General features: G+C 36.7%; 1 protein-coding gene across 1 annotated transcript in view; it reads left to right on the top strand.

Moving 5' to 3' along the window:
- Positions 1-93: 93 nt before the first annotated feature.
- Positions 94-23190, top strand: part of PI4K2B (phosphatidylinositol 4-kinase type 2 beta) — a 31130-nt gene continuing 8033 nt past the window's right edge. The window contains exons 1-8 of the mRNA XM_045550465.1: positions 94-496; positions 8447-8601; positions 10808-11008; positions 11407-11538; positions 13592-13745; positions 16108-16175; positions 19081-19180; positions 22716-22849. Coding sequence (XP_045406421.1) covers positions 223-496; positions 8447-8601; positions 10808-11008; positions 11407-11538; positions 13592-13745; positions 16108-16175; positions 19081-19180; positions 22716-22849 — 1218 coding nt within the window. The 5' untranslated portion in view covers positions 94-222. The remainder of the gene's footprint in view (positions 497-8446; positions 8602-10807; positions 11009-11406; positions 11539-13591; positions 13746-16107; positions 16176-19080; positions 19181-22715; positions 22850-23190) is intronic.

Below are 23190 nucleotides of genomic sequence, written 5' to 3' on the forward strand. Positions count from 1 at the left end.
CCTTTCTGCGCAGGCGCGCGGCTGGCGCCCCGCCGAGGCGCGAGGTGGGGCGCTGCCGACGGCGGGGCGGGGCAATCGCCGGGCTGGCGCCGAGCCGGCCAGTGAGCTGGCGAGGTGGCGTCTGCCCGAGCTGGCCGCTCCCGTTCCCCGCCATGCAGAGGCCAGACTCCAGCGCTCGGCCTCTCTGATCTGGTCTCAGCGCGGGAGGCGCCAAGGGAGCCCATGGCGGAGCCCTCCGAGCCTGACCGGCCTGACGGCGGGAGCCAGGGGGAAGAAGAGGATGAAGAGCGGGAACCGCTGCTGCCGCGGATCGCCTGGGCCGACCGGCGGAAAGGCGCCCCGGGCAGCGCCGTGAGGCTGCTGGAGGCTGCCGGGGAGGCCGGCGCGGCCTCCCCTCCCGTGGCCGTCGACGAGGAACTGTTGCTTCCGCCCAGCGACGTGGGGGTCTCCCAGAGCTCGGCCACCAACTGGGACTGGATCCGCCCCTTGGGTTCAGGTGCGAGCCGAATCCCCGCTTCTTCCGCGTCCCTCCCGGGGCTCCTGCCGCCTCCGCGCCCCGCCCGGGTCGGCTCGGACCTCGCTCGCACTTGCGCTTGCTTTCCCCGCTCGCCGGCAGCGATCCGAGCACGGGCCAGACCCGCACAGCTCGCCCTTCTCTCCCGCTCCCGCGTTTACTCGCCCTGTTTCCAGGCGCTTCACCTGAGGCGAAGTTGTCATTATACTGCTTCTTTAGGCCTCCTGCCCAAAGTGAGTCCAAACTTTTGGAATCAGACCCAGAGGAAAACTTAACACTGTAAAGTAACGTAAGTTGTTTGCTCAAGTTTGGACTTGAGTTTTGAATTAAGAACCCTGAACGATCCAGAAAGTTCCCGGAGTTGTGTGGATTTGCGGATTTGCAAGGTGGATGACAGATGTACAGCAAGAAATAACCAGTTGCCGCTGGGACGAGTTTCAAAACCTTTTTCTAGTAAATGTCATTGTGACGTTAGCCAAAGGGGGCAGAGGCAGTTGAATCCTGTTCTGCTCTCTCTTCCTGCTAAGTTTTCTATTCTTGTGTCGCTTCTATACTTATGCTATAAAAAAACCCAAACCTTTTCACTGTTAAGCAGACTGATAGCCTCAGATGAAAGAGACGGTGATTGAAACGATGTTGAAAGTTAGTAAAATTTAGACATGCTATTTTGCAGGCCTTGATGAAGAGAGTTTTTTGGTGCGTCCAGTGGAGTCAGGCTAATTTAGTGGAAATAGCATAGACATGTAAGAGGCCCGGCGAAAGGTGAAACAGACATGTTTGTAAAATCGTAATGATAACACACCTGCTTGCTGGTTGTTGGGATGGATTACATGAGATGGTGTGCGCACCATTGGATTATCACTTCATACATGACAGCTTAAAGAAAAGCCACAGAAAATGTAGTTTTCATTAACACTGCTTAGTTTTTCTGGAGTTGTTAGATTTTGCATGCCCTACTACTAGTACACTAATGTGTATTCAACAATATAGAGAATTTTAGGTAGAATAGGTCATTCAAGTTCTAGTAGAAGTTATATTCAAACATATTCTAGAGTAACGAAACTGAAGAAGCCCATGCAGGGGTGGCAAACCTGCAGCCTTCTGATTTCAAGATTCTTCTTTTTTAAGCACCAAAGGAGGCAAGAAAACCTTCATTTTTCTTTGCTGCACCCCTTTTAATAAAAGAATTTTGTTCTGGAAAATTTGGATTCAGTCCAAAGGCCGCACTTAAGGACCTAGAAGATCACATTTCACCTTAAGGCCGCAGGTTCTATTATAGTATTAGCTGTTGGATGCATTGACAGTTTAACCAAACAAACATGAAGTTGGAACTAGATCACATATGGACCCACATTCGCCTACCTACCTTGGCAATTTGGGCATATGCTACCTAGAATCCAGTCTGTGAAGTAACGGGGATCTGTGTGGCCATCTGCCTTTCTCTATGCCAGTTACCTTGTGTAGCTAGATTCTAAAAGAGCCTAAAGCCTTGCAAGTGCATTCCTTCTGTGAAAGTGAGGTCTTTTATAAGTAAATAGTTATTAAGACTAGAAAAAAATCTAAGTGAGGATAGAGTATAGTGTTAGAATACAAATGGATTGTTAAAGAGGATTCCTACCTTTTTTAGTGGTAGTATCTTATTTGTATTACAATTTACAGTTTGCTAAGATCTTTTTAAAATATATATTTCATTTAATTCTCACAGTAGCCCAGCTAGTTAGTTGTGATTCACCCTCATCCTTGTTAAGAGAATTCAAAATTAATAAACCAGTAATGACCCGTAGGCAGTTCATAGAACTTCAGAGGTAAATGGTTTGCCCAAAGTCAAATATGCAGGAAGTGGTAAAGCCAGGAGTGAGCCTACTTCTTTTTTCTTATCCTGTATTTCTCCTATTTTGCCATAGATCTGTAAGTGTTATAAAATTATTGTTACTTTTGGTTATTATGGAGGTTTTATTTTTAATGGGATTTTAAAATAGTTTTGAATTGTCAAATTGTTTAAAAAATTTTAAGACTCCTAAAAAGTTTGTGACTGAGTAATTTAACTAGATTTTTCAGTTTAGTTTTTTTTAATGAATCCGTTAGCTTCCTTTGTCCTTTAGCATCCATCTTCCATGAAATCACCTCTCTAGTTCCAAGAAATTCTTGCCTTTAGATTAATATTAACATCATTTATGGTGCTTAACTATTTTGTTTACATAAACAGGAGGTTTATGTATTTTCGCCAGTCGAAGAATGTCATACGTTTATTATCTTTAACAAGGCAAAGTCTAGAAATAGCATAAACTATAGTATTAGTTGTTGGATCAATGTCAGAGTAGGATTAGTGGCATTCCTTGTCCTATTTATCATTTTAATCAGTGCATTGGGTAATAATAAACATGATAATAGCTGATATCTACATAGCAGTTAGTATGTGTTGGGCATAGTTTTATGCCCTTCACATATATTAATTCATAACTATTCCTATGAAGTGAGTACTAGTTTTTATTCTCATTTTAAGAAATCGCAGAGAGTTCAAGTGGCTTCTCCAAGGTCCCAGTTAATACAAATCAGGAGCGCTTGCCTTCTGCTGGAGAGCCTAACAGTTAGGGAACAGTACTAGCATTCGCAAAGAGTTACTAAAGTAAAAGAAAATGTGTACTTATAAGTCACTTAATGATTTATGGTGGCTTATAAATGTATAAACAAAATAAGAAAATCATTTTAAAGTAAGGAAAAAAGATGAAAATGGGAAATAAGAGTAGTGAACTTAAGTAAGATAGAGACTAGAATGAGTACACAAAATGTACATCAGATGCTTTATACAGACACCCATAAATTTGATCTTTAAGATTACTGAGCAGCTAACTTGAGAAAAACACTGTCATTGCATCTATAAAGTTAAAACAGTTTATTTGAACCAAACAGAACTGACAAAGAATAACCTGTCATGTATTCTTTTGGAAAGACTATATGCTGAACAATATCTTTGTGGTAAAAGTGATTAATTTCTTAGGGGTAGTTCTTATCACTTTCCTGAATTCCATTTCAGTAGAAGTAGTTTTAATGGCTGGTGCTATCTGTATTACCTGATCTAGGTTCAAGACACTGATAATCTGGTTTAATTTAGAGGAAGGTTTTGGAAGAGTATATGTCCCATAGGTCTTGACAGTTCTCCATAACTGAACTTTTGAAAGATATTAAGCAATGGTATGTTGGAGATGATTTCTCAACTAGTGCTTAAAATACAGCCATTCTTTGTTTTCCATGTATTGCAGAAATACGTCACTCATCAAATAGTATCTGCTTGTAGCCAGTGGAAATGAAGGCTTTGGGAAACAAAGTGACCTGTATCAGATGGATGCCCAGTCACCTACCCTATACCCTCATAGCTTTATAGCCTATTGGAGGAAATAGTTAAAACAGACAGACTGTATTTGTGCTCATATGGGAAACACTGAGATTTCCATGAAGCATAGAGGCATCCTGTAGATGTAGGGGCCAGGGAAGACAGCAGAGAAAATGGCATCCAATTTGAGACCTGAAGGTGAATAGCCCTGGGACCCCTGAGGCAGGGTTCAGTTCACCAGACTTGTGAGCACCCACTTTTTTCTAGAAAATATTCTGGTAAGTGGAAAAGATGTAGTAAAGATGAGTAAGATGTTCTAATCCTTAAGAGAGGAAAAGTTCATTTTGATTTATTTATTTGAAATGAAAATGATAAGTCACCATGAATACTTACAGTCAATTAAATATACAAGTTATGCAATGGATTCTTTTAATCCATTTTTATTAATAGTTTCTGCTTTCTGAAGGACCAGTAGTAGCCCTGAAGTGTGGTCAAGGGGAGAGTTTGATAATTTTTCAGACAAATTTATTGAGGGCTTACCACATGCCAGGCCCTGTTCTAGGCACTTGGAGTACATCAGAAAACAAAACAAAGGTCTCTTTCTGCATGGAACTTAGATCATTTTGTTATAGTATGGTAAGTGTGAAAGACGAAGATAAATTAGCCGCGGGAAGGAAGCTTGACTTATTCACGGGAACAGCATGTTTAAAGAGTGGGCTGGACATCTTGTGAAAAATGAGGAGCTCGAATGGGACTGAAACTTGACCAGGAGGCCACCAACTCTTCTTAGAGGTGACCCAAAGGAAGTACACAGAGGTAAAGTTAAGATTCTCCTCAGAAAATAATTTTGAATATTTCCAAATCAAAATACCATAGTTTATTCCTTAAGGGGGTGATAGTTTTAATTGAAAAAAAATTAAAATGTAGCTAACCATGCCCTCAGCTATTAAGAATCAAACCAAATGACAACAACAGACCTTCAGACCAGATCATCCATAGCACATCTAGCTTGAGGCTGTGTAACATCTGGGGGTGTCCTACAAGTTAAACTCATTACCAGTGTACATTTAAGTAACTAGAATGAAGAAAATTGTGGAATTTAATTGTCAGTTATGAGTCAGTTAAAGAAAAATTATCTACTAAAAGCTAATTACTTTGAATTTAGAATAGTTGATATGTAGCCTTTTTTCTGGCAGTAATTAGATAGTAGGACGAATTGTTTTTTAAGCACCTTTCTAGACTGGTGATAAATCCAGGTCATCTTCAAATAAAAGAATATGGAAAGGATATTATCTCATTTATCCTAAAGAGATGCTCAAAAAGGGAAAAGTTAAAAAGAAAGAAAATGAGAACCTCCTGGCTTATTTTAGAGGAATGTTTCTGATCTGATTTTAGTTGAAAGTGAATTATTAAGTATTCAGAGGATGATTGTGGGCTCCATGAGAGCAACAAAGGGAGATTCTGTGATGAACTCATAAAACATAACCCATAAACTAATTTGGCAGCATTTGATAGTAATAACATAAAGGTCTGCACATAATGTCCAAAAGAACTGCTCAAGTTCATATGTGCAAGACCAAGAATGGTCTAAGAGGTTAGCCATTTCAGTATGAATTAGTATGATAGGACTTGTAATTAACTGCGGTATTACAGGGCTTCTTATTTTGGGATGGCATCAAGACTAAAATGTGTCTCGAATCTCTGCAATGGTTTGCTTGGTTTTGGAGACCATATTTTAAGGAGATATATTGAAATATTTAGGCTTGAAAGAGGAGGGCTACTAGGATGCTGAAAAACCTGAAAATATTTCCACATGGAAGGAAGTGGAAAATAGAGACTTAGGGGAATGTGAAATGATCTTCAACTTTTTGAGGGCTATCACTGGGAAGAAAGAAGTAAGTATAAGTAGACTTTTGTTTTGCTCCAGATGGCAAGTCTAGGACCTAAGGTTAAACTGCAGGAGACTTATTTCATTTCTGGAAAAGGAAGTTTATGTTTGTTTTCAAATAAACAAAAAGGAACATAAAAAAAAAAAAACAAGGAGTGGAGGGTGTGGTGGTTTACATCTGAAATCCCAGCAACTCGGAGGCTGAGGCTGGAGGAACGCTTGAGCCCAGGAGTTCAAGATCAGCCTGGGCAACATAGCGAGATTCCCTCATTAAAAAATTATCTGGTCATGGTGGTGCCACCTGTAGTGCCAGCTACTTGGGAGGCTGAGGCAGGAGGATTGCTTGAGCCCAGGAAAGCCTCAGTGAGCTGTAATCTCACCACTGCACTCCAGCCTAGGTGACAGAGCCATGTCTCTTAAAAAAAAAAAAACAAAAAACAAAAAAAGAATGTCCTCTTTTTGAAAGTGTTTAAATATTGGCCCAAAGACCACTTGCTGGTGATGTATTATAGAAGGTATACCAGCACTGGGAGCAAGGTTGAAATAAATAACTTTTCAAGTTTGTGCTTGTTGTTAAGATCCCTTAAATCCCTGACCTAGAGGAAATATCATTTAATTAATGATATTGTTTACTGGCACATTTATTTATTCAAATAAATATTTATATGTGCACACTAAATACTGAGTCCTCTTCCAAGTGAACAAGAAAGACAAAGTTCCTCCCTTCATTCTTAAGGATTTTCAAAGGATAGATAAGAATTATTTGGAATCAGCATGTCAATTGTATAGGCATGACTAAAACACTTGGATTTTTATTCTTTTTTTTCCCCCATCTTCTACAGTATAGCAAAGGATTTTTTATTCTTTTGAGTAGGTTAAATATGCCCATCAGCCCTTTTTACAGTATTTTTCTCAGCACAAACTTTTAAAAATTAGTAAATAACAGTTTTATTTCTGTCTGAATTAAGGCAAATTTTAAATTAAGAGAAGTTGATTGCTTTTGAATTTTCATAGTAACACATGTATAGCATTGAAATACCTTCCAAATTGAAAAGTGAATAATTACTGGGGTAGGTAGATGCTAGCCACCTGTAATCCCAGCACTTTGGAGGCTGAGGTGGGAGAATTGCTTGAGGCTAGGAGTTCAAGACCAGCTTTGGCAATATAGCGAGACCTTGACTCTACAAAATATTAAAACATTAGCCAGACATGGTGGTACAGCACCTGTAGTCCTAGCTACCCAGGAAGCTGAGGCAGAAGAATCGCTAAAGCTCAGGAATTTGGGGCTGCAGTAAGCTATGATCCTGCCACTGCACTCTAGCTTGGGTGACAGAGTGAGACCTCTCTCTGAAAAAAATAAAAAGAAATAAAAAATAAAATGTGAATAGTCTTTGGCATGTCTGCCACTTTAAGTGATTAGTTATTAATTCATTCAGCAAGTGTTTATTGAGTGCTTAGTATGTTCCAGGAACTAGTACGTTCTCGGGATATGGCAGTGAAAGAAATCCTTGTCGTCTTAGAGCTCACAAAATAAACACACAGTATATTAGGTGATAAATGCTAAATAGAAAAATAAAGTGGAGGTTAAAAGTGATTGAGTAAGGGTCTTGGGAGCCATAATAAGGGCTTGGACTTACTGTGAGATGGGAAACCACTGTGCTGCTTGGTACAAAGGGGTGGCGTGATCTGTCTTATGAAAGGATTACTATGGTTTCTCTTGTTAAGTACAGAGAGGGAGACCCGTTAGGAGGCACTTGTAGTAATTCAGGTGAGAGTTGAGAGTGACCTAATCATGTGGAAGGAATGGAGATGGTAAGAGGTAGTTGAAATCTGGATATTTATTTAAGATAGAGCCAACATGACTTGCTGATAGGTTGGATTTGGAGAGTGAGAGTGTGAGATCATAGATGATTCTAAGGTTTTGGCCTAAGCAACTGGAAGATTTCAATTGATCAAATTCAGCTGTCCTGGTGCAAACATGGAGTCGGCAAACAGCAGTGGGGTTTAACCAGGACTGGGATTTTTCCAGGTGATCATGATGAAGGGAGGGGGAAAGAGTGATTCTGCAATGATTGACCATAGTTTAAGCTGGCCGAGGAGCAGGTAGCAAGAACAGGAAGACGGTGAAGTCCAGTGACATCGTGGTAGATCAGTGCTTTGTTGTTTCTAGTGGGTTGGATGAATTTTTGAACTGAAGGTGCCAGAGGGTCTAAAATGGGAAGGTAGGAGGTGCTTGTGATTGAAAGTATGGGGCTGGGCACAGTGGCTCATGCCTATAATCCCAGCATTTTGGGAGGCCATGGTGAGAGGATTGCTTGAGGCTGGGAGTTCAATACCAGCCTGGGCAACATAGCAGGATACTGTGTGTATAAAAAAGAAAAAGAAAAGAAGAAAAGGAAGTATGGAGAGCTTATAATTACTGGTAATGACAAGATCTGAGATTTGACTATGGAGTCAGAGGCTGAAGGAGGACAGACAGAATCACTGGAGGAGAGAAGTTCAAAGAAATGAGAGATATTAGTATGATTCTTTCAACAAATACTGAACTTTTTTTTTCCCATATGTGATTATTTAGAACTTTAAGAGAAGTGGGGTTTCATACAATACGTGATTACATTTTTTGTACCTTAATATCCTCATGCCACTAACCTAATCCAATATTACAGGTCTGTATCATGAGCATTCTCATAGCTGGTCTTTCTTCTTAATTCAGTAACTGCTAGTACTTCAGAGATGAATGCAGTCTTGGATGATCCAGAATTTGCTGATATTATGTTGAGAGCAGAGCAAGCAATAGAAGTTGGAATTTTTCCAGAAAGAATCTTTCAAGGTTCAAGTGGAAGTTACTTTGTGAAGGATCCTAAAAGGGTGAGAATTTCACAGACCTACTATATATAACAGAAATTTTGGAAAACACTAATTTAAATGCAAAGTCATTGTGAGTTTCTGAAGATATTTTCCTATTAAATCTGATTGCAACCTCTTTTCCAAAATAAAGGTCAGTTTTTTATTTTTACTAAAGCACGTTACTATTTAGAAATAGAGCTAATCATTTTAAGTCATAGTTTTCTGTTGTGTTATTTTATATTTGGTTTCAAGCATTTATTGAATGCCCATATTCCAGCTGTAGACTTGTTGAGCATATATATATTCATAAGTCCTTATCTTATATTTTGCCCTACAAATATTTTTTTTTTAGCATTATACCAGGGCGAGGAGGCTGGGCAATCAGAAGTTTGAAGGCATTGGCATCTGATAAAGTGAAATGAACCAAACTGATTCTAGAGCAGAAAGGAAAAGTTGATATGGCACTTTGTTCCAATTCATCTAGAATTTTTTTAAAAAACCTGTTTTTTTCTTCTAAAAGCTTTCTGAATGATGCATAATGAGCAGTTCTTTTTTCAGGGGGAAGAAGGTTTATAATTTCACCAAATTTTTCTTGCAAAGATTGAAGTTGTATTTTAAAAATCATTTATTTTTTATTTTTTATTATTTTTAGAGACAGGATCTCACTCTGTCACCCAGGCTGGAATGCAATAGTGCAATCATAGCTCACTGTAACCTTGAACTCCTGGGCTCAAACAATTCTCCCGGCAGGTAGCTAGGACTATGGGTGCACACCATTGCACCTGGCTAATTAAAAAAAATTTTTTTTTGTAGAGATGGAATCTTGCTATGTTGCCCAGGCTGGTCTTATACTCCTAGCTTCAAGCAATCCTCCTGCCTTGGCCTTCCAAAGCACTGAATTACAGACATGAGCCATTGCACCCAGCCAAAAATAATTTTGAATCAGTCTTTTTTTTGAGATTTAAAATTATGTATAGGTAATGTCAGTCTCTCAATCTTTATTCCAAGCTTGATTTCTTAATTTGTTCTTGTTGATTTTTTTACTAGTGACTCAGACTTTATTGTATTAAATTTATTGCTTTATAAAGCAATTATATACTTAGAATTATAATAAGATTTTTATTTCTTGCTTAAGGATAATTCAGCCTGTAAATTTAATATGGATACATTGTATCAGACAATACTAAAGAGTATAGAGACTTTTAGATATCCAAGAGCAAATTTTTTTTAAAGTTTATTTAAAATTGATCATGAAAAAGTAACTGGAAAATAATTAAGAGTAGGACTGTCTGACAGCATAGATGTTCACAATATCTTATTACCTTTGTAGTTTAGACAACTGGTTTTTTGTCATTGAATTTATCCACTTATTAAACAAATACTTGAAATGCCTACTGTGTATCAGGTACTAGTCTAAGTACCGGAGATGCAGCCCTAACAAAGCGCCTGCCTTTTTAGAATGTAAATTACAGTGGGGAAAGTAGAGAATAAACAAACATAATTTGGACGTTTAGTAAATAATGAATAATAACACTGTTTGATCTAGAGTGGTGGTTTTTATTTATTTATTAATTTTTTGGAGAGGGGACAGAGTCTTGCTCTGTCACCCCTCGTAGAGCGCAGTGGTGTCATCATAGCCCACTGCAACCTTAAACTCCTGGGCTCAAGTAACTCTCCTGTCTCAGTCTTGCAGGTAGCTGGGACTATAGGCATGCACCATGACACCCGGCTAATTTTTCTATTTTTAGCAGAGACAGGGTCTTGATCTTGCTCACGCTGGTCTCAAACTCCTGAGCTCAAGTGATCTTCCCGCCTCTGCCTCCCAGAGTGCTAGGATTATAGGCATGAGCCACTGTGCCTGGTTTACAGTGGTGGTTTTTAATAAACATTTAAAAATCAGTGGAACTTTTTCTTAACTTGGAATCCCAGAAATATAAAACAGGTGAAATCAGAGTTAATCTAGTTAAATGGCATGGGGTCTTGGAGTCTTGCCCTCTCCTTTCTGTGGTTTGTCAGAGCACCATTTGAAAACTACTGGTCCAAGGATTATTTATTTTAGATTGCTTGAATGGGAATGAATGTAAAAATGTGATTGAAACTCTTAATATTTGAGGGTTGTGTCTAAATCAGTGGTGGAAAGCAGTAGAAAACAAGTTATCAGAATGCATTTTATGGATTATTATCTATTTTAAAAGTCTAATAAGGTTTCTACTTTTTTTGCCTATAGAAGATTATTGGTGTGTTTAAACCCAAATCAGAAGAGCCTTATGGTCAACTGAATCCAAAATGGACCAAATATGTTCATAAGGTCTGCTGCCCTTGCTGCTTTGGCAGAGGCTGCCTGGTTCCTAATCAGGGTTACCTTTCTGAAGCTGGTGCCTGCCTTGTGGATGAAAAGCTTCATCTGGGCGTTGTACCTAAAACAAAGGTAAAGGAGAATTTGGTTTTAATCATGTACTTCTAATTTACAGCCTGTTTATCTCTGAATAGTAATAATTCTTAATGATTAAGCTTAAAGTTGAGCCCCTTTTTTTGGTAATCCAGGAGTCATGAGCGACTAGTAAATTGACTGTAGTATAGATCCATATGGTGTCTCAGGGAATGTGTCTTATTTCTCTGAGGTCAGACAATGCTAACAAGAGAAGAAAGAACTACCATTTAGAAAGCAGAAAAAGATTAGGGATCTAGAGATCCTATTGAAGGTAGAGATAACTAAAAATGCTTAAAAGATTGCTATTGTTTTCTTTTTGGCTTTTATAAATTTTTATTTAGCCTTCCTCAAAATGTTCATTCCTAAGTCTATATTTCATTGCTCTTTGTTTCTAGGTGGTTTGGCTTGTCAGTGAGACCTTTAACTACAGTGCCATTGACCGTGCAAAATCAAGAGGCAAAAAGTATGCTTTAGCAAAAGTGCCAAAAGTAGGTAGAAAGTTTCATCGGATAGGACTCCCTCCTAAGGTAAGTTTCTCTGATAAGCTTTATTTGGGGAGCAATTAGGCATGTGTATCCTGAATTCCAGGAATTAGGAATTGTGCTGTGAGCTGTGGATATAATAATAAAGAAAACAGTTTTTGGCCGGGCGTGGTGGCTCACGCCTGTAATCCTAGCACTCTGGGAGGCCGAGGCGGGTGGATCGCTTGAGGTCAGGAGACCAGCCTCAGCAAGAGCGAGACCCCGTCTCTACTAAAAATAGAAAGAAATTATCTGGCCAACTAAAAAATATATATAGAAAAAATTAGCCGGGCATGGTGGCACATGCCTGTAGTCCCAGCTACTCGGGAGGGTGAGGCAGAAGGATCGCTTAAGCCCAGGAGTTTGAGGTTGCTGTGAGCTAGGCTGACACCACGGCACTCACTCTAGCCCGGGCAACACAGCGAGACTCTGTCTCAAAAAAAAAAGAAAACAGTTTTTTTAATCTTCCAGGAACTTATAGTAAACAAGTAATTTCAATGCAGTATGATAAAGCTGTAGGTATGATAAAGCTGTAGATATGATGGTAATTTCAGGAGGCTCTGAGAGGGTAGAAGAGGGATGCCTTACCCAGTTAGGAAGGGTGGGGAATGTTTCCAAGAAGAGGTTACATAGAAGGCTTTATAAAGTAATGGCTAAAAGCTCAGATCTAGAAGCAGACCTAGGTTCTAATCCCAGACTCTCTGGTAGTTAGCTCTGAGACCTGGGGCAAGTTCCTTATTCTCTAAGCTCCAGTATCTATAAAACAGGGATGATAAAAACTACCTCTTACGTTGTTGTGAGGATACAATTAAGAAATTCATGTCACGTACTTGGTACATAGTAAAGATTTGGTAAATGGTAGCAGCTATGTTTACTCATTGCATGTTAAATTTTGTTTTTTTCTTGTGACTTTTCAATAAACCTGAGGGATGAGTAGCCCCTAGCTAAGCAAGGGTGGAAAGGGTTAAAGTGGAAAGATGTTCTAGAAAAAGCTTTAGAGTTTGTTTTTTTTAAATATATTTGGCCTATTATTTTGTTTGTTAGTTGCTGTACATTTATCTAGATAAAAGAATTTGAGTAGGAATTCATGATTAACTTTTTTTTTAGAGAAGTGTACTCCAAATTGGCAGAAAGTTTGAAAAGTTGTAGCAGGCCTGGTCCTCCTTGGATATACTGAAATAAGCGTGACTGAAGGAGGATATTATTTCCACATTCATGACATTTACTAGTACTTATAAGTTCTTTAAAGAAAACTCTAAGGAAATCATTAAAATTTCATGCCAACAACAATATAAGGTGTTAGGATAAGAAATAGATTTTTCTTTGTGGTGATTTGTTTGCATTTATGAGGCACACTAGGTTACACATTGCATGTGTGTCATGTGCTGTTTAAATTTGTATTAATGTTTCCTTCTTTAATGAATTATTTAATGTTAACTAGTAATTTTAGTAATAGCAGTGCCTTTTAAAATGGTTATATCTTCAAGGAAAGGACTTTTTTTTATAGAAAACACTAGAGAGGTTATGATTAATTGATTAGTTCTTTAAAATTTATGACAGGATCTTTAATCTGCCTGGCCAAGGAATCCATCCTATTTTTTAAATAAAATTTTATTTTGTATTTTATGTTGTAAAAAGAATCCTGAAAAGTTTCTTTAGTTAGATAAACTTTCACTGTTATTAAATAACCAAGATAAGTTTAAAATTTGGCCTCCATAATTAAATTTATTTTAATGAATATTTTTAGAAAATAGCATTCTTTTTAAGTGTCACCTTGAGGGCACATATTTATTCTCTTTTTTAATTATTCTAAATAGTTGTGCTCCTTGAGAGCCTAGGGTTGAGCATTCTTTATTTGCTATGTATTCTTTATGTGATTATTTACAATTAGTATATAAAAATAGTTTTCTTGATAAATGTGGCTTATCTAAATTAGTGTTAGCTCTTCTTTCTTATTGTGTTTATATAACATATTTTGTGACAGTACTGCTGAGAAATTAAAAAGTTAATCCCTTTGTTCTTGTACTTTCTTTTCTAACTGTAGTTCTTAAAATTATAGATTGGTTCCTTTCAGTTATTTGTTGAAGGTTACAAGGAGGCTGAATATTGGCTTAGGAAATTTGAAGCTGACCCTTTGCCTGAGAATATTAGAAAACAATTTCAGTCACAATTTGAAAGATTAGTTATTTTGGATTACATCATCAGAAATACAGGTATTGAAGTTCTCTCATTTGTTCACTCAATTCTTATTAGTTTCAGACTGTATTTTGTTATCCAAATCAAAGCCATGAAATTTGATGCAGAAGTCTTGAAGCCTCTTTCTCTACCTGCTTTGGAAAACAGATGTAGTGCTGCCGCTCCTGGGCAGAATTAGTCCTGCATGGGGAATCCTGACTCATAGCAGGCTTCTCCCAGGTGGTAGAGATCAGTTCCTATCCCTTACGGAGAAATTTCTTAGGGGCAAGACAAAGCCAGATATTAGAAATGTTATCTGCATAATATGAATAATTGAAACTTTATTGTGTAAATTGTGTTACATACTTATTTTGACATTATATAGCAGTATAGTCTATAAATACATTAAACTCTTAATTTTTTCCTGTGCCGAAAGGGGGGCAGTGGTATAGATAATCCATAGCAGTGGTTCCCAGTTGTGGGTCCCTAGACTATCAGGTTTAGCATTACATGAGAACTTGTTAAACATGCATCTTCTCAGACACCACCCCATTTCTGCTGAAATTCTGCAAGTGGGGCCAGCAGGCTGTGTTTTAAGGAGCCCTCTTGGTAATTCTGTTGTACCCTAAAGTTTAAGAACCAGTGGTTCAGAAATGTTTCCTCATTTATATTAGATTCTGAAAAAGCATCATGTAATTTTCTAGATTTACCTTCTTAATTAATGTTCTTAAGTAAATATTAACATTAGTGTACAGTCTGGACTACTCTTATACTGACATTAGTGAGCCTACTTAGACATTTGCCTAGCAATAAGGATAGATGCTTTTTTATCCTCAGGTAAGGAAAAGTTCTTTGATTTTAATAACCTTGGTTTAATAATTATACCCACCTTGCAGGGTAGTTATGAGGATTACATGAATTAAATACATGTTAAACACAACAGTGTCTGGCACAGAGAAAATGTTCAATAAAGGTTAGCTAAAATTTGTGGTTATTTTTTTTAGTTTGTATGTGTTAAATTGGAATCTTTAATATGGTAAACATGCTACAAGTAACCAATGAAAGTCTCAAAAATCAGGTGGTGACTAGATTTGCTCCCTCAATATTAAGCTACTAGGTTATTAAGTATGAAATGTCTGATTTCCTTAAGTACTAAGTCTGACAGTTGATGTCTCTGATATTTCACTTTAACAATTCTTGTTTCATTTTTATTGTGAAGGTACATCCTCATTCTTTCAAATGCATGGTTTGGCTTGTGATTATCTTTTGAAATTTTTTTAGAGTAATTTTTGTGAAACCATGAATAAGTCAAAAATTTGTGTTATTTTCAAATGTGACTTCCATCGTGGAACCAATACAGTGAAGAATATCAATGATGTGTTTGGGAAGGATGTGGCTAATGAACCCACAGTACGTTGATGGTTTGAGAAGTTCTGTCCTGGTGATTTTAATCTTGAAAACTAGCCACGTGGGCGAACTGAGACCAAGGTGGATAATGATGAGCTGAAAGCTGTAGTGGAAGTGAATCGATCTCAACCTACTCCTGAATTAGCAGCAAGATTTGATGTTCCTATTCCAACAATATTGGACCCTGTGAAACAAGCTGGATAGGTGGGTACTGCATGAATTAAACGAGTGTCAGAAGAGAAATCGTCTTGAAATTTGTCTTTCTTTGCTGTCATGGCATATTTTCTATGCCATATTGTTAGATGTGATGAAAAGTGTACTGTTTTTTGACAATCACAAACATTCAGCACAATGGTTGGATAAAGATAAAGTACCAAAACACAGTCCAAAACCAAATGTTCATCAGAAAAGCTAATGGTGTCTATTTAGTGGTCCAGCACTGGTATTATCCACTCAGCTTCATGACACCTGGTCAATGAATTACAGCGGATGTCTACTGCAACCAACTATATGAAATGATGAGGATGCTTGCAATTAAGCAGCCGAGATTGATCAATAGAGACAGCCAGTCCTCTTGCAAGACAACATTGGTCCATATGTTGCACAAACAATGCTGCTCACACTGAAGAGGCTGGACTTGGAAACCCTCTGCCATCCACCGTATTCACCAGACCTTGCACCAACTGATTACCACTTCTTCAAGGCTTTGGACCACTTCTTGTAAGGAAAAATATTCAATTCTCAACAAGCTGTGGAAAATGTCTTTCGTGATTTCATTGCCACTTGCTCTCCAGGCTTCTTCATGGCTGGCATAAGCAAGCTACCGTTAAGCTGGCAAAACTGTGATAGTTTAGGGCATACTTTGATTAATCGTACTGCTTCTATTTGAGATACAGTAAACCTAACTTTTGATTCGAAATCAGACATTTCATAATTTAATGACCTAATGTAATGTCCATAAAAATGAAGTAACAGATTGTTTTGTTTTGAAAGACAGAGGCAATGATAATTGGTTAATCAGTTATGAAAAGCAGAAATGTGGAAAAGAGATTGACTGTAAGGTAAGGAAATTTAAAATAAACAAATAAAAAATATATATATTTAATTTCTGTAAAAGATTCCTTGAAGTTAAGTCATTCTTCACCATTTCCTCCTTCCTTCACTTAGATCCTTGGTTTTTAATCCCCTTCTCTCTTTTTCTCATCCTTTTTCTATCCATCATTTGTTTACATTGCGTTTCTCAATTCTACTTATTATCTCTGGGCAGCTTTTTCTTTTTTTTTTTTTTAAGAGACAGTCTTGATGTGTTTTGCATGTTGGAGTTCAGTGGCTCCACTGAATGGGCACAATTATAGCACATTACAGCCTTGACCTCCTAGGGTCAAGTGATCCTCTTGCCTCAGAACCCCAAGTAACTGGGATTACAGGCATGCCACTGTGCCCGGCTTAGTTTTTATTTTGTATTTAAATAGAAGAATAATACCAACTTAGTACTTTTTTAGAGCTTAGAAAATTTTAGGATCACCAGATGTTTTTTGCTTTTATGTAATAAAGGCTTCTGGTATTTTTGGTCACTATGTTTGTATTTTGCTATTTCACTTCTTTCTGAGTCTTTTGAGTCAGTATTAGATAATACAATATTAACTAATACAATGGAACATGTGTGCTTTACCTGTGAATCATAGCCATTGAACTTAAAAAAAAAAGTACTTCTTATAAGAAGCTGGTTTTAACGTATGTAATAGAATGCATAGACCCTTAACACTATCAGAGTTACAGATTTTAGATTAATTGCTATCAACTTTTGAGTACCCAAGTTCAAATTTTACGTATTTACATAAAAGATATTTTCAGAATAGTTTTACAAGTTTAAAACAATCTGTATATTTGGGAAAATTTTGGCCGGGCGCAGTGGCTCATGCTTGTATACCTAGCACTCTGGGAGGCTGAGGCACGTGGATCGTTTGAGCTCAGGAGTTCGAGATCAGCCTGAGCAAGAGCGAGACCCCATCTCTACTAAAAAAAATAGAAAGAAATTAGCTGGACAACTAAAAATATATAGAAAAAAATTAGCTAGGCATGGTGGCACATGCCTGTAGTCCAAGCTATTCAGGAGGCTGAGGCAGGAGGACTGCTTGAGCCCAGGAGTTTGAGGTTGCTGTGAGCTAGGCTGATGCCACCGCACTCTAGCCTGGGCAACAGAGTGAGACTGTGTCTCAAAAAAATATATATAAAAAAAAAAAATTTTAAGTTATTAAAAAAATTTCTTCAATATTTATAATATCTGTGTTCTCAAGTTATCACTTCATCACTTTTAAAAGTTTATACTTGTGTTTATGAAAGAAATTTAAAAATATTCCTAGTATTTAGCAATAAGAAAGGACAAACTTGATACACATTGTAATGTGAATGAATCTTAAAATGCTGAATGAAAGAAGCTATACATAAAAGGAACATACTGTATGATTCCATTTGTGTAAAAATATAGAAAATGCAAACTAGTTTCTAGTGACAAAAAATAGACCAGTGGTTGCCTGGGGATGGGGTGGAGGGGGGGATGGACTGCAGAGGGACACAAGGAAACTTTTGGGTGAAGGTTTACATATGTCAAGGCTCATCAAATTGTGTATGTTAATATATGAAGTTAATTGTGTGTAAATTGTGCCTCAATAATTATTTAGTTGTAAATAGAGAAGAATGATATAAATAAAAATAAATGACAGTTATAGCAGGAATGGATTTGAAATATACACATAATTGTACATATTTATAATAGCTCCAGAATTTATTTTATTGGTATATCTTGAGCAATTAGATTTTGCTGAAAACTTTATTTTTTTGTCCTTAGTAATATTTCATGCATTTTCATTGAGTTAAGATATTTGATACAAACTAAAAGAAACAAAAGAAACCTGATACATGACATGAGCCTTCACTGTAGTACTTTTAATTTAAAAATTGCCTTTTTTCACTTTTTGTCATTTTATCTAGGCCAGTTAGTAGTGGCAGTCATCTGTCTTTAAATAACTGAAAATACTATTTAACATGAAAACCCTCTTGCTCCTGAGGTCTTCATTTCTGCTATAGAAGATGTAGAAGTTAGGAATGGCCTATATTCTATCATCAAGAATATCTTGGCTGGGTGTGGTGGCTCACAGCTGTTGTAATCCTAGCACTTTGGGAGGCTGAGGTGGGAGGATTGTTTGAGGCCAGGAGTTTAAGACCAGCCTGAGCAAGAGTGAGACCTCATCTCTTACAAAAAATAGAAACATTATATGGGTGTGGTGGTGTGAACCTGTAGTCCCAGCTACCAGGGAGGTAGAGGCAGGAGGATCACTTGAGCCCAGGAGTTTGAGGTTGCATGAATTATGATGATACATACCACTGCGCTCTAGCCCAGGGGACAGACCAAGACCCTGTCTCAGGAAAAAAAAAAAAAGAATAAGTATCTTGAGGTTCTTTCTACTGGATCTTATTATATTTAGTTATGATCTTTGGGGGAGTTTTATTTAGAAACATTTTATGTTTGAACTAATTATTTCTAGGGGACCCTGAGAAAGACTAGATATTGATAAAGTAATTTTGTTAAATTTTCTTAAAAAAATCATTAATATTTTACAAAATGTCATACATTTAAATAGTGCATCTAGCAGTGAATTTTAGAACATCACTTAAGTCTTAGTATTTTCAAGCCCTTTTCTCCAAAGAGGAAAACAAACAAAACCATTACTGGATAAACAGGTAATATCAAATTTTTAAAAATAGTCATTATGAAATTCTTACTGGTTTTTAAGGCAATCTTTTCCCTTCCTGGGTGAATTTGTATTCTTTCTGGGAACTTATTGTTAATTTTTATAGGCTCTTCAGAGTGAATATGTTCTTAAATCTCAATAATTATTGAAAATAATTTACCCTTTGGTAAGATTTATATAGATTGTTTTATCAACAGATTATTTTTCTTTTTAGGAATCAAAATGTATCGATGATAAGGAATTGCGTATTAAAATAGCTGCAATTGATAATGGTTTAGCATTTCCTTTCAAACACCCTGATGAATGGAGAGCATGTGAGTATTTAGAACCTTATATAGATTTTATAATTACCTCTTCCAGAATGTGAAAGGAACAAAATTTACAGATATCAAAATAGCAGGGGAAAAAATTGTTGAAGTATATGATTCATTAGGGCTCAGTTCTAGGCATTAGGGATGCAAACATGTATGACATGGGCCTTGCTGTGTATTATTTGCTTATTTTTGGATGACTGGTTTTGATTTTTGAGCTTATATCAGCCTTGGAAAATGAGTTTGGTAGCTTTCCAATTTTTAAATATATATATAACATGAGGATTATATACTTTAATATTCTGGTAGAACTATATTTGGAGTTTTGGGTTATTCACTTGTAAAACAGTTTAGGCCTGCCCCACAACCCCAACCCCTTTTGAGTGAGCAGTGCTTTAATTGCCTTCCCAGTCTCTTATGGTTAGTAGGTTTTCTACATCTTCTTGAGCCAGTTTTAGGTACTTTTATTTTGCCTAAAATTGTCCATGATATCTTGAGTTTAGATTTATAACATTTTATTAGAATTCTCTTATAATTAAAAAAATCCCCTCAGTGCATGTTAAGTATTTAAGGCATGAAATGAAATGATAATCTGGAATTTGCCTTAAAATGCTTGTGGGGGTAGGGACCAGGGAAACAGATGAAGCAAATTTTGCAAAAATTTGGTAATAATTGAATTAGGTTATTGGGAATATAGGAGATGATATTTTAATTAAAATTTTTTTAAAAAATTTATGTATGTCTAAAATATATGATAAGTTTTAAAAATCTTTGTATCAGTGATATGTCTCTTTTAAATTTCCTATTGTTTATTAGTGGGCCTTTGTCATCATTAGGTCATTAGGTTTGCCAAAGATTTATCTATTGTTAAGCGTTGGCCCATTTATTTATGCTTTTTTCATATAATTGGCTTTTTATTTTATTGATCAGGCTTTTAGTTAGGTTGCTTTTTCTCTTTTGTTGATTTATGTTTTCCATCATTATTCTTTTCTCTTCATCCTATATTGCTTTTCTTGAACTCCTGACCTCGAGCGATCCTCCCGCCTTGGCCTCCCAGGGTGCTAGGATTAGAGGCATGAGCCACCGCGCCTGGCCGCTATATTGCTTTTCTGTGAATGCATATGAAGCCACATATTTTCCTCTACGTATTATTTTGGCTAAACCACAGATTGGATAGGTGCTGTTCTATTCTGCTTTACATGTTTACACTTTCTGATTTTCTTTTTGGTAGTAATAATTTAGAAGTATTTTATTTGATTTTAAAATTTCTAGGTCAGTTTATATTTTCAACTGTCCATTGTTGCTATTTTTTAAAAACTGCTCATTATTGTTATTTTCCAGTATCCTTGCATTGTGATCTGTGAATATGGCCTGTGTGAATTGTTTTGCAATTTGTTATTAATTTCTTTATGATCTTATATATGGCCAATTTAGAGAACTGTTTTTGGAAAGAATGTTTGGGCACAAAATTCTGTGTCTGCTAACTAAAACTTGTTAATTGTTATTCATATAATATCCTTGATTTATTTTTTCAGCCCTTGATCTGTTAATTTTTGAGAGAGAATTAAAGATCACTGTGATTGTTATTTTATCCATTTCTTCTTACATTTCTGCGTATTTTTTGCTTTGTATTTCACACACATAAAGGTCCAGTGGTTTATCTGCGTGGTGGCTTGTTCTTTTTTCAGTATGAAATATATCCTACTTTATCCCTCTCAATGTTTTTTGTTTTTCTTATTTGGTCTGTTGTAACATTGTCATTCCTCCTTTCTTCTTGTTAGCATTCACCTGGTATTATTCTCTACTTTTATTTTTAACCTTAGTCATTTTGTTTTAACGTATATGACTTATAAATAATACTTAGGTGGATTTTTTTTAACCTAGTCTTTGTCTTTTAAAAGGTACACTTAACCTTGTAGTTTAATACTCAGTAAACTGATATGCTTGAACTTTTCCTGCCATCTTCTCTTTTTTTATTTACCATGAATTCCAATTTATTGTTTTTTGTCTTTCTTATCTTTTGTTGAACTGATTTAAGATGTCTTGGTTCCATTTGATTTTTTTCCCCCTAATTGTTTGGAACCTGTATGCAAATTGCATTTTTAAAAGGTTAAGTTTAAGGTGCCTACTATACATCTGGGAAATTTTATCAAACGTGAAGTTGAGGATTAAGAGTCTGGAGCTTGAAAGAGGAATTGGTATTGAGGATGTAGTTTTTAACCTGTCATCTTGATAGTGGAAGCCATGGTAGTGTTTGCTATCACCCAGGGAAATCATGGAGAACCATCACTATAGCCTCGTACAATGCCAGGTACATAAGTACTCAATAAATGTTTCATGAATGATTAATGAATGAAGACAACGAAGGACTAGTGTGGAAGATGGGGGAACAGTGACACTGAAAAAGAGGAGGAAAAGCTAGCAAAAGAGAGAAGGTATGGCTTTTAAAACAAGGTAAACTTTGAGAGAGTGATATCTCCAAAGCCAGAGGAGAGAATTTTATGAAGGAGATGGTAGAAAACAGTGCTACTTGCTACAGAGAGATTAAGTAGCATGAGGACTGCAAGTAGGCCTTTGGAGAGACCCTTATGAGATGACTGGTGGTGTCAGGGGAGGGAGTTTGCATGGTGGTAGTAGAAGTTGAGGGTAGGGATTAGAAGTGGAAGCAGGCAAAGAATAAGGGCTTTTTTTTAATGAAATTGTTCAGGGAAAGGTACAAAGGAAATTGGACATAGTGTCAAGGAGATGTGGTCCAGAGGAAAAGCTTTCTTTAGAATGGAGGGTCTTTCCCACCATGTACAAAGAAGTAGATAGAGAAGTAAGAAGGAATGACTTCAAAGGCAGATTTCTTTCTCAGGGCTTTCTAAGGTAGGATCCATCAAAGCTGAGGATTCTCATTCGATGTACCCACAGTAGCTCTGTAGATCATAATGTGGTGAGCGTTAACTTGTAGGAATCTGAATATGCACCCTCTCTAGAAGATTCCTCTGTTATGTCTGTATATATCTTTCTAGTCTTGGCTGTGTAGATTTAATGGTCTTCTTGGGGGAGAAGTAGAGTTAGCTCAGAGTCATGGATCTTTTATCTCTTAAAGCCACACACTTATTTACTTCTTAATGATTTAAAATTTTAGATTATCTTCTATATACAAGTGAGTAGTCACTTCTGATGATTTGTAGTTGTGGAGGGCAGGGGGACCTCAGCCATGGTATTCATCTGAGACTGTGAGCAAATTATAGGTATCCATCAATTTCTAAACTCAGGAACCAGATTCAGATATATTTTTTGAGATAGACTCATTATCCAAACTCTTACTCTTTACTGTCTAAACTCAGAGGCATAACTAGTTTACTATGCTTTACTGTCTGAATTGGCTATCCAAATCTGAATAATTTGGATTGTAAATAATATGTATTCTGATTAAGTTCTTTCTCCTGTCCTTTTTTTGGAAGAACCTAGGATTGTGAGAAAGAACCAGGATAAATGTGAGTCTAAATAAACCATTTCTTCCCACTGATTAGAATACTTCTTTCTATAGATCCATTTCACTGGGCTTGGCTTCCTCAAGCGAAAGTTCCTTTTTCTGAAGAAATAAGAAACTTGATTCTACCATATATTTCTGACATGAACTTTGTGCAAGATTTATGTGAAGATCTTTATGAACTTTTTAAGGTAAATAAATGTCTCATTTTGATTATGCAGAAAATAAAAGTAAATCTTAAAATGGAAGAGATTTTCTTAACAGAGCTAATTTGCAATTTATTACTTCTTATATTGCTGCTTGCAGTAGAATCTGACATGACAGAGGAATTAGCAGTTTTACTTTACAGGAGCATAAATTTGTAAAGTTACACTTTCTATGAGTATTCTTTGAAGTGAGACTGCATTAAAATTTAAGAAGTTGTTTTCTTCAAAAGTTGAACTTTCACAAAATTATTAATACTCCATAAGTTATAATACATATTTGGTGACCTGCTATTTAATTCTCTTGAAAAACCTAAGCCCTCTTAAAT

Source organism: Lemur catta, chromosome 4 (assembly GCF_020740605.2).
Source record: "Lemur catta isolate mLemCat1 chromosome 4, mLemCat1.pri, whole genome shotgun sequence".
Lineage (NCBI taxonomy): Eukaryota > Metazoa > Chordata > Mammalia > Primates > Lemuridae > Lemur > Lemur catta.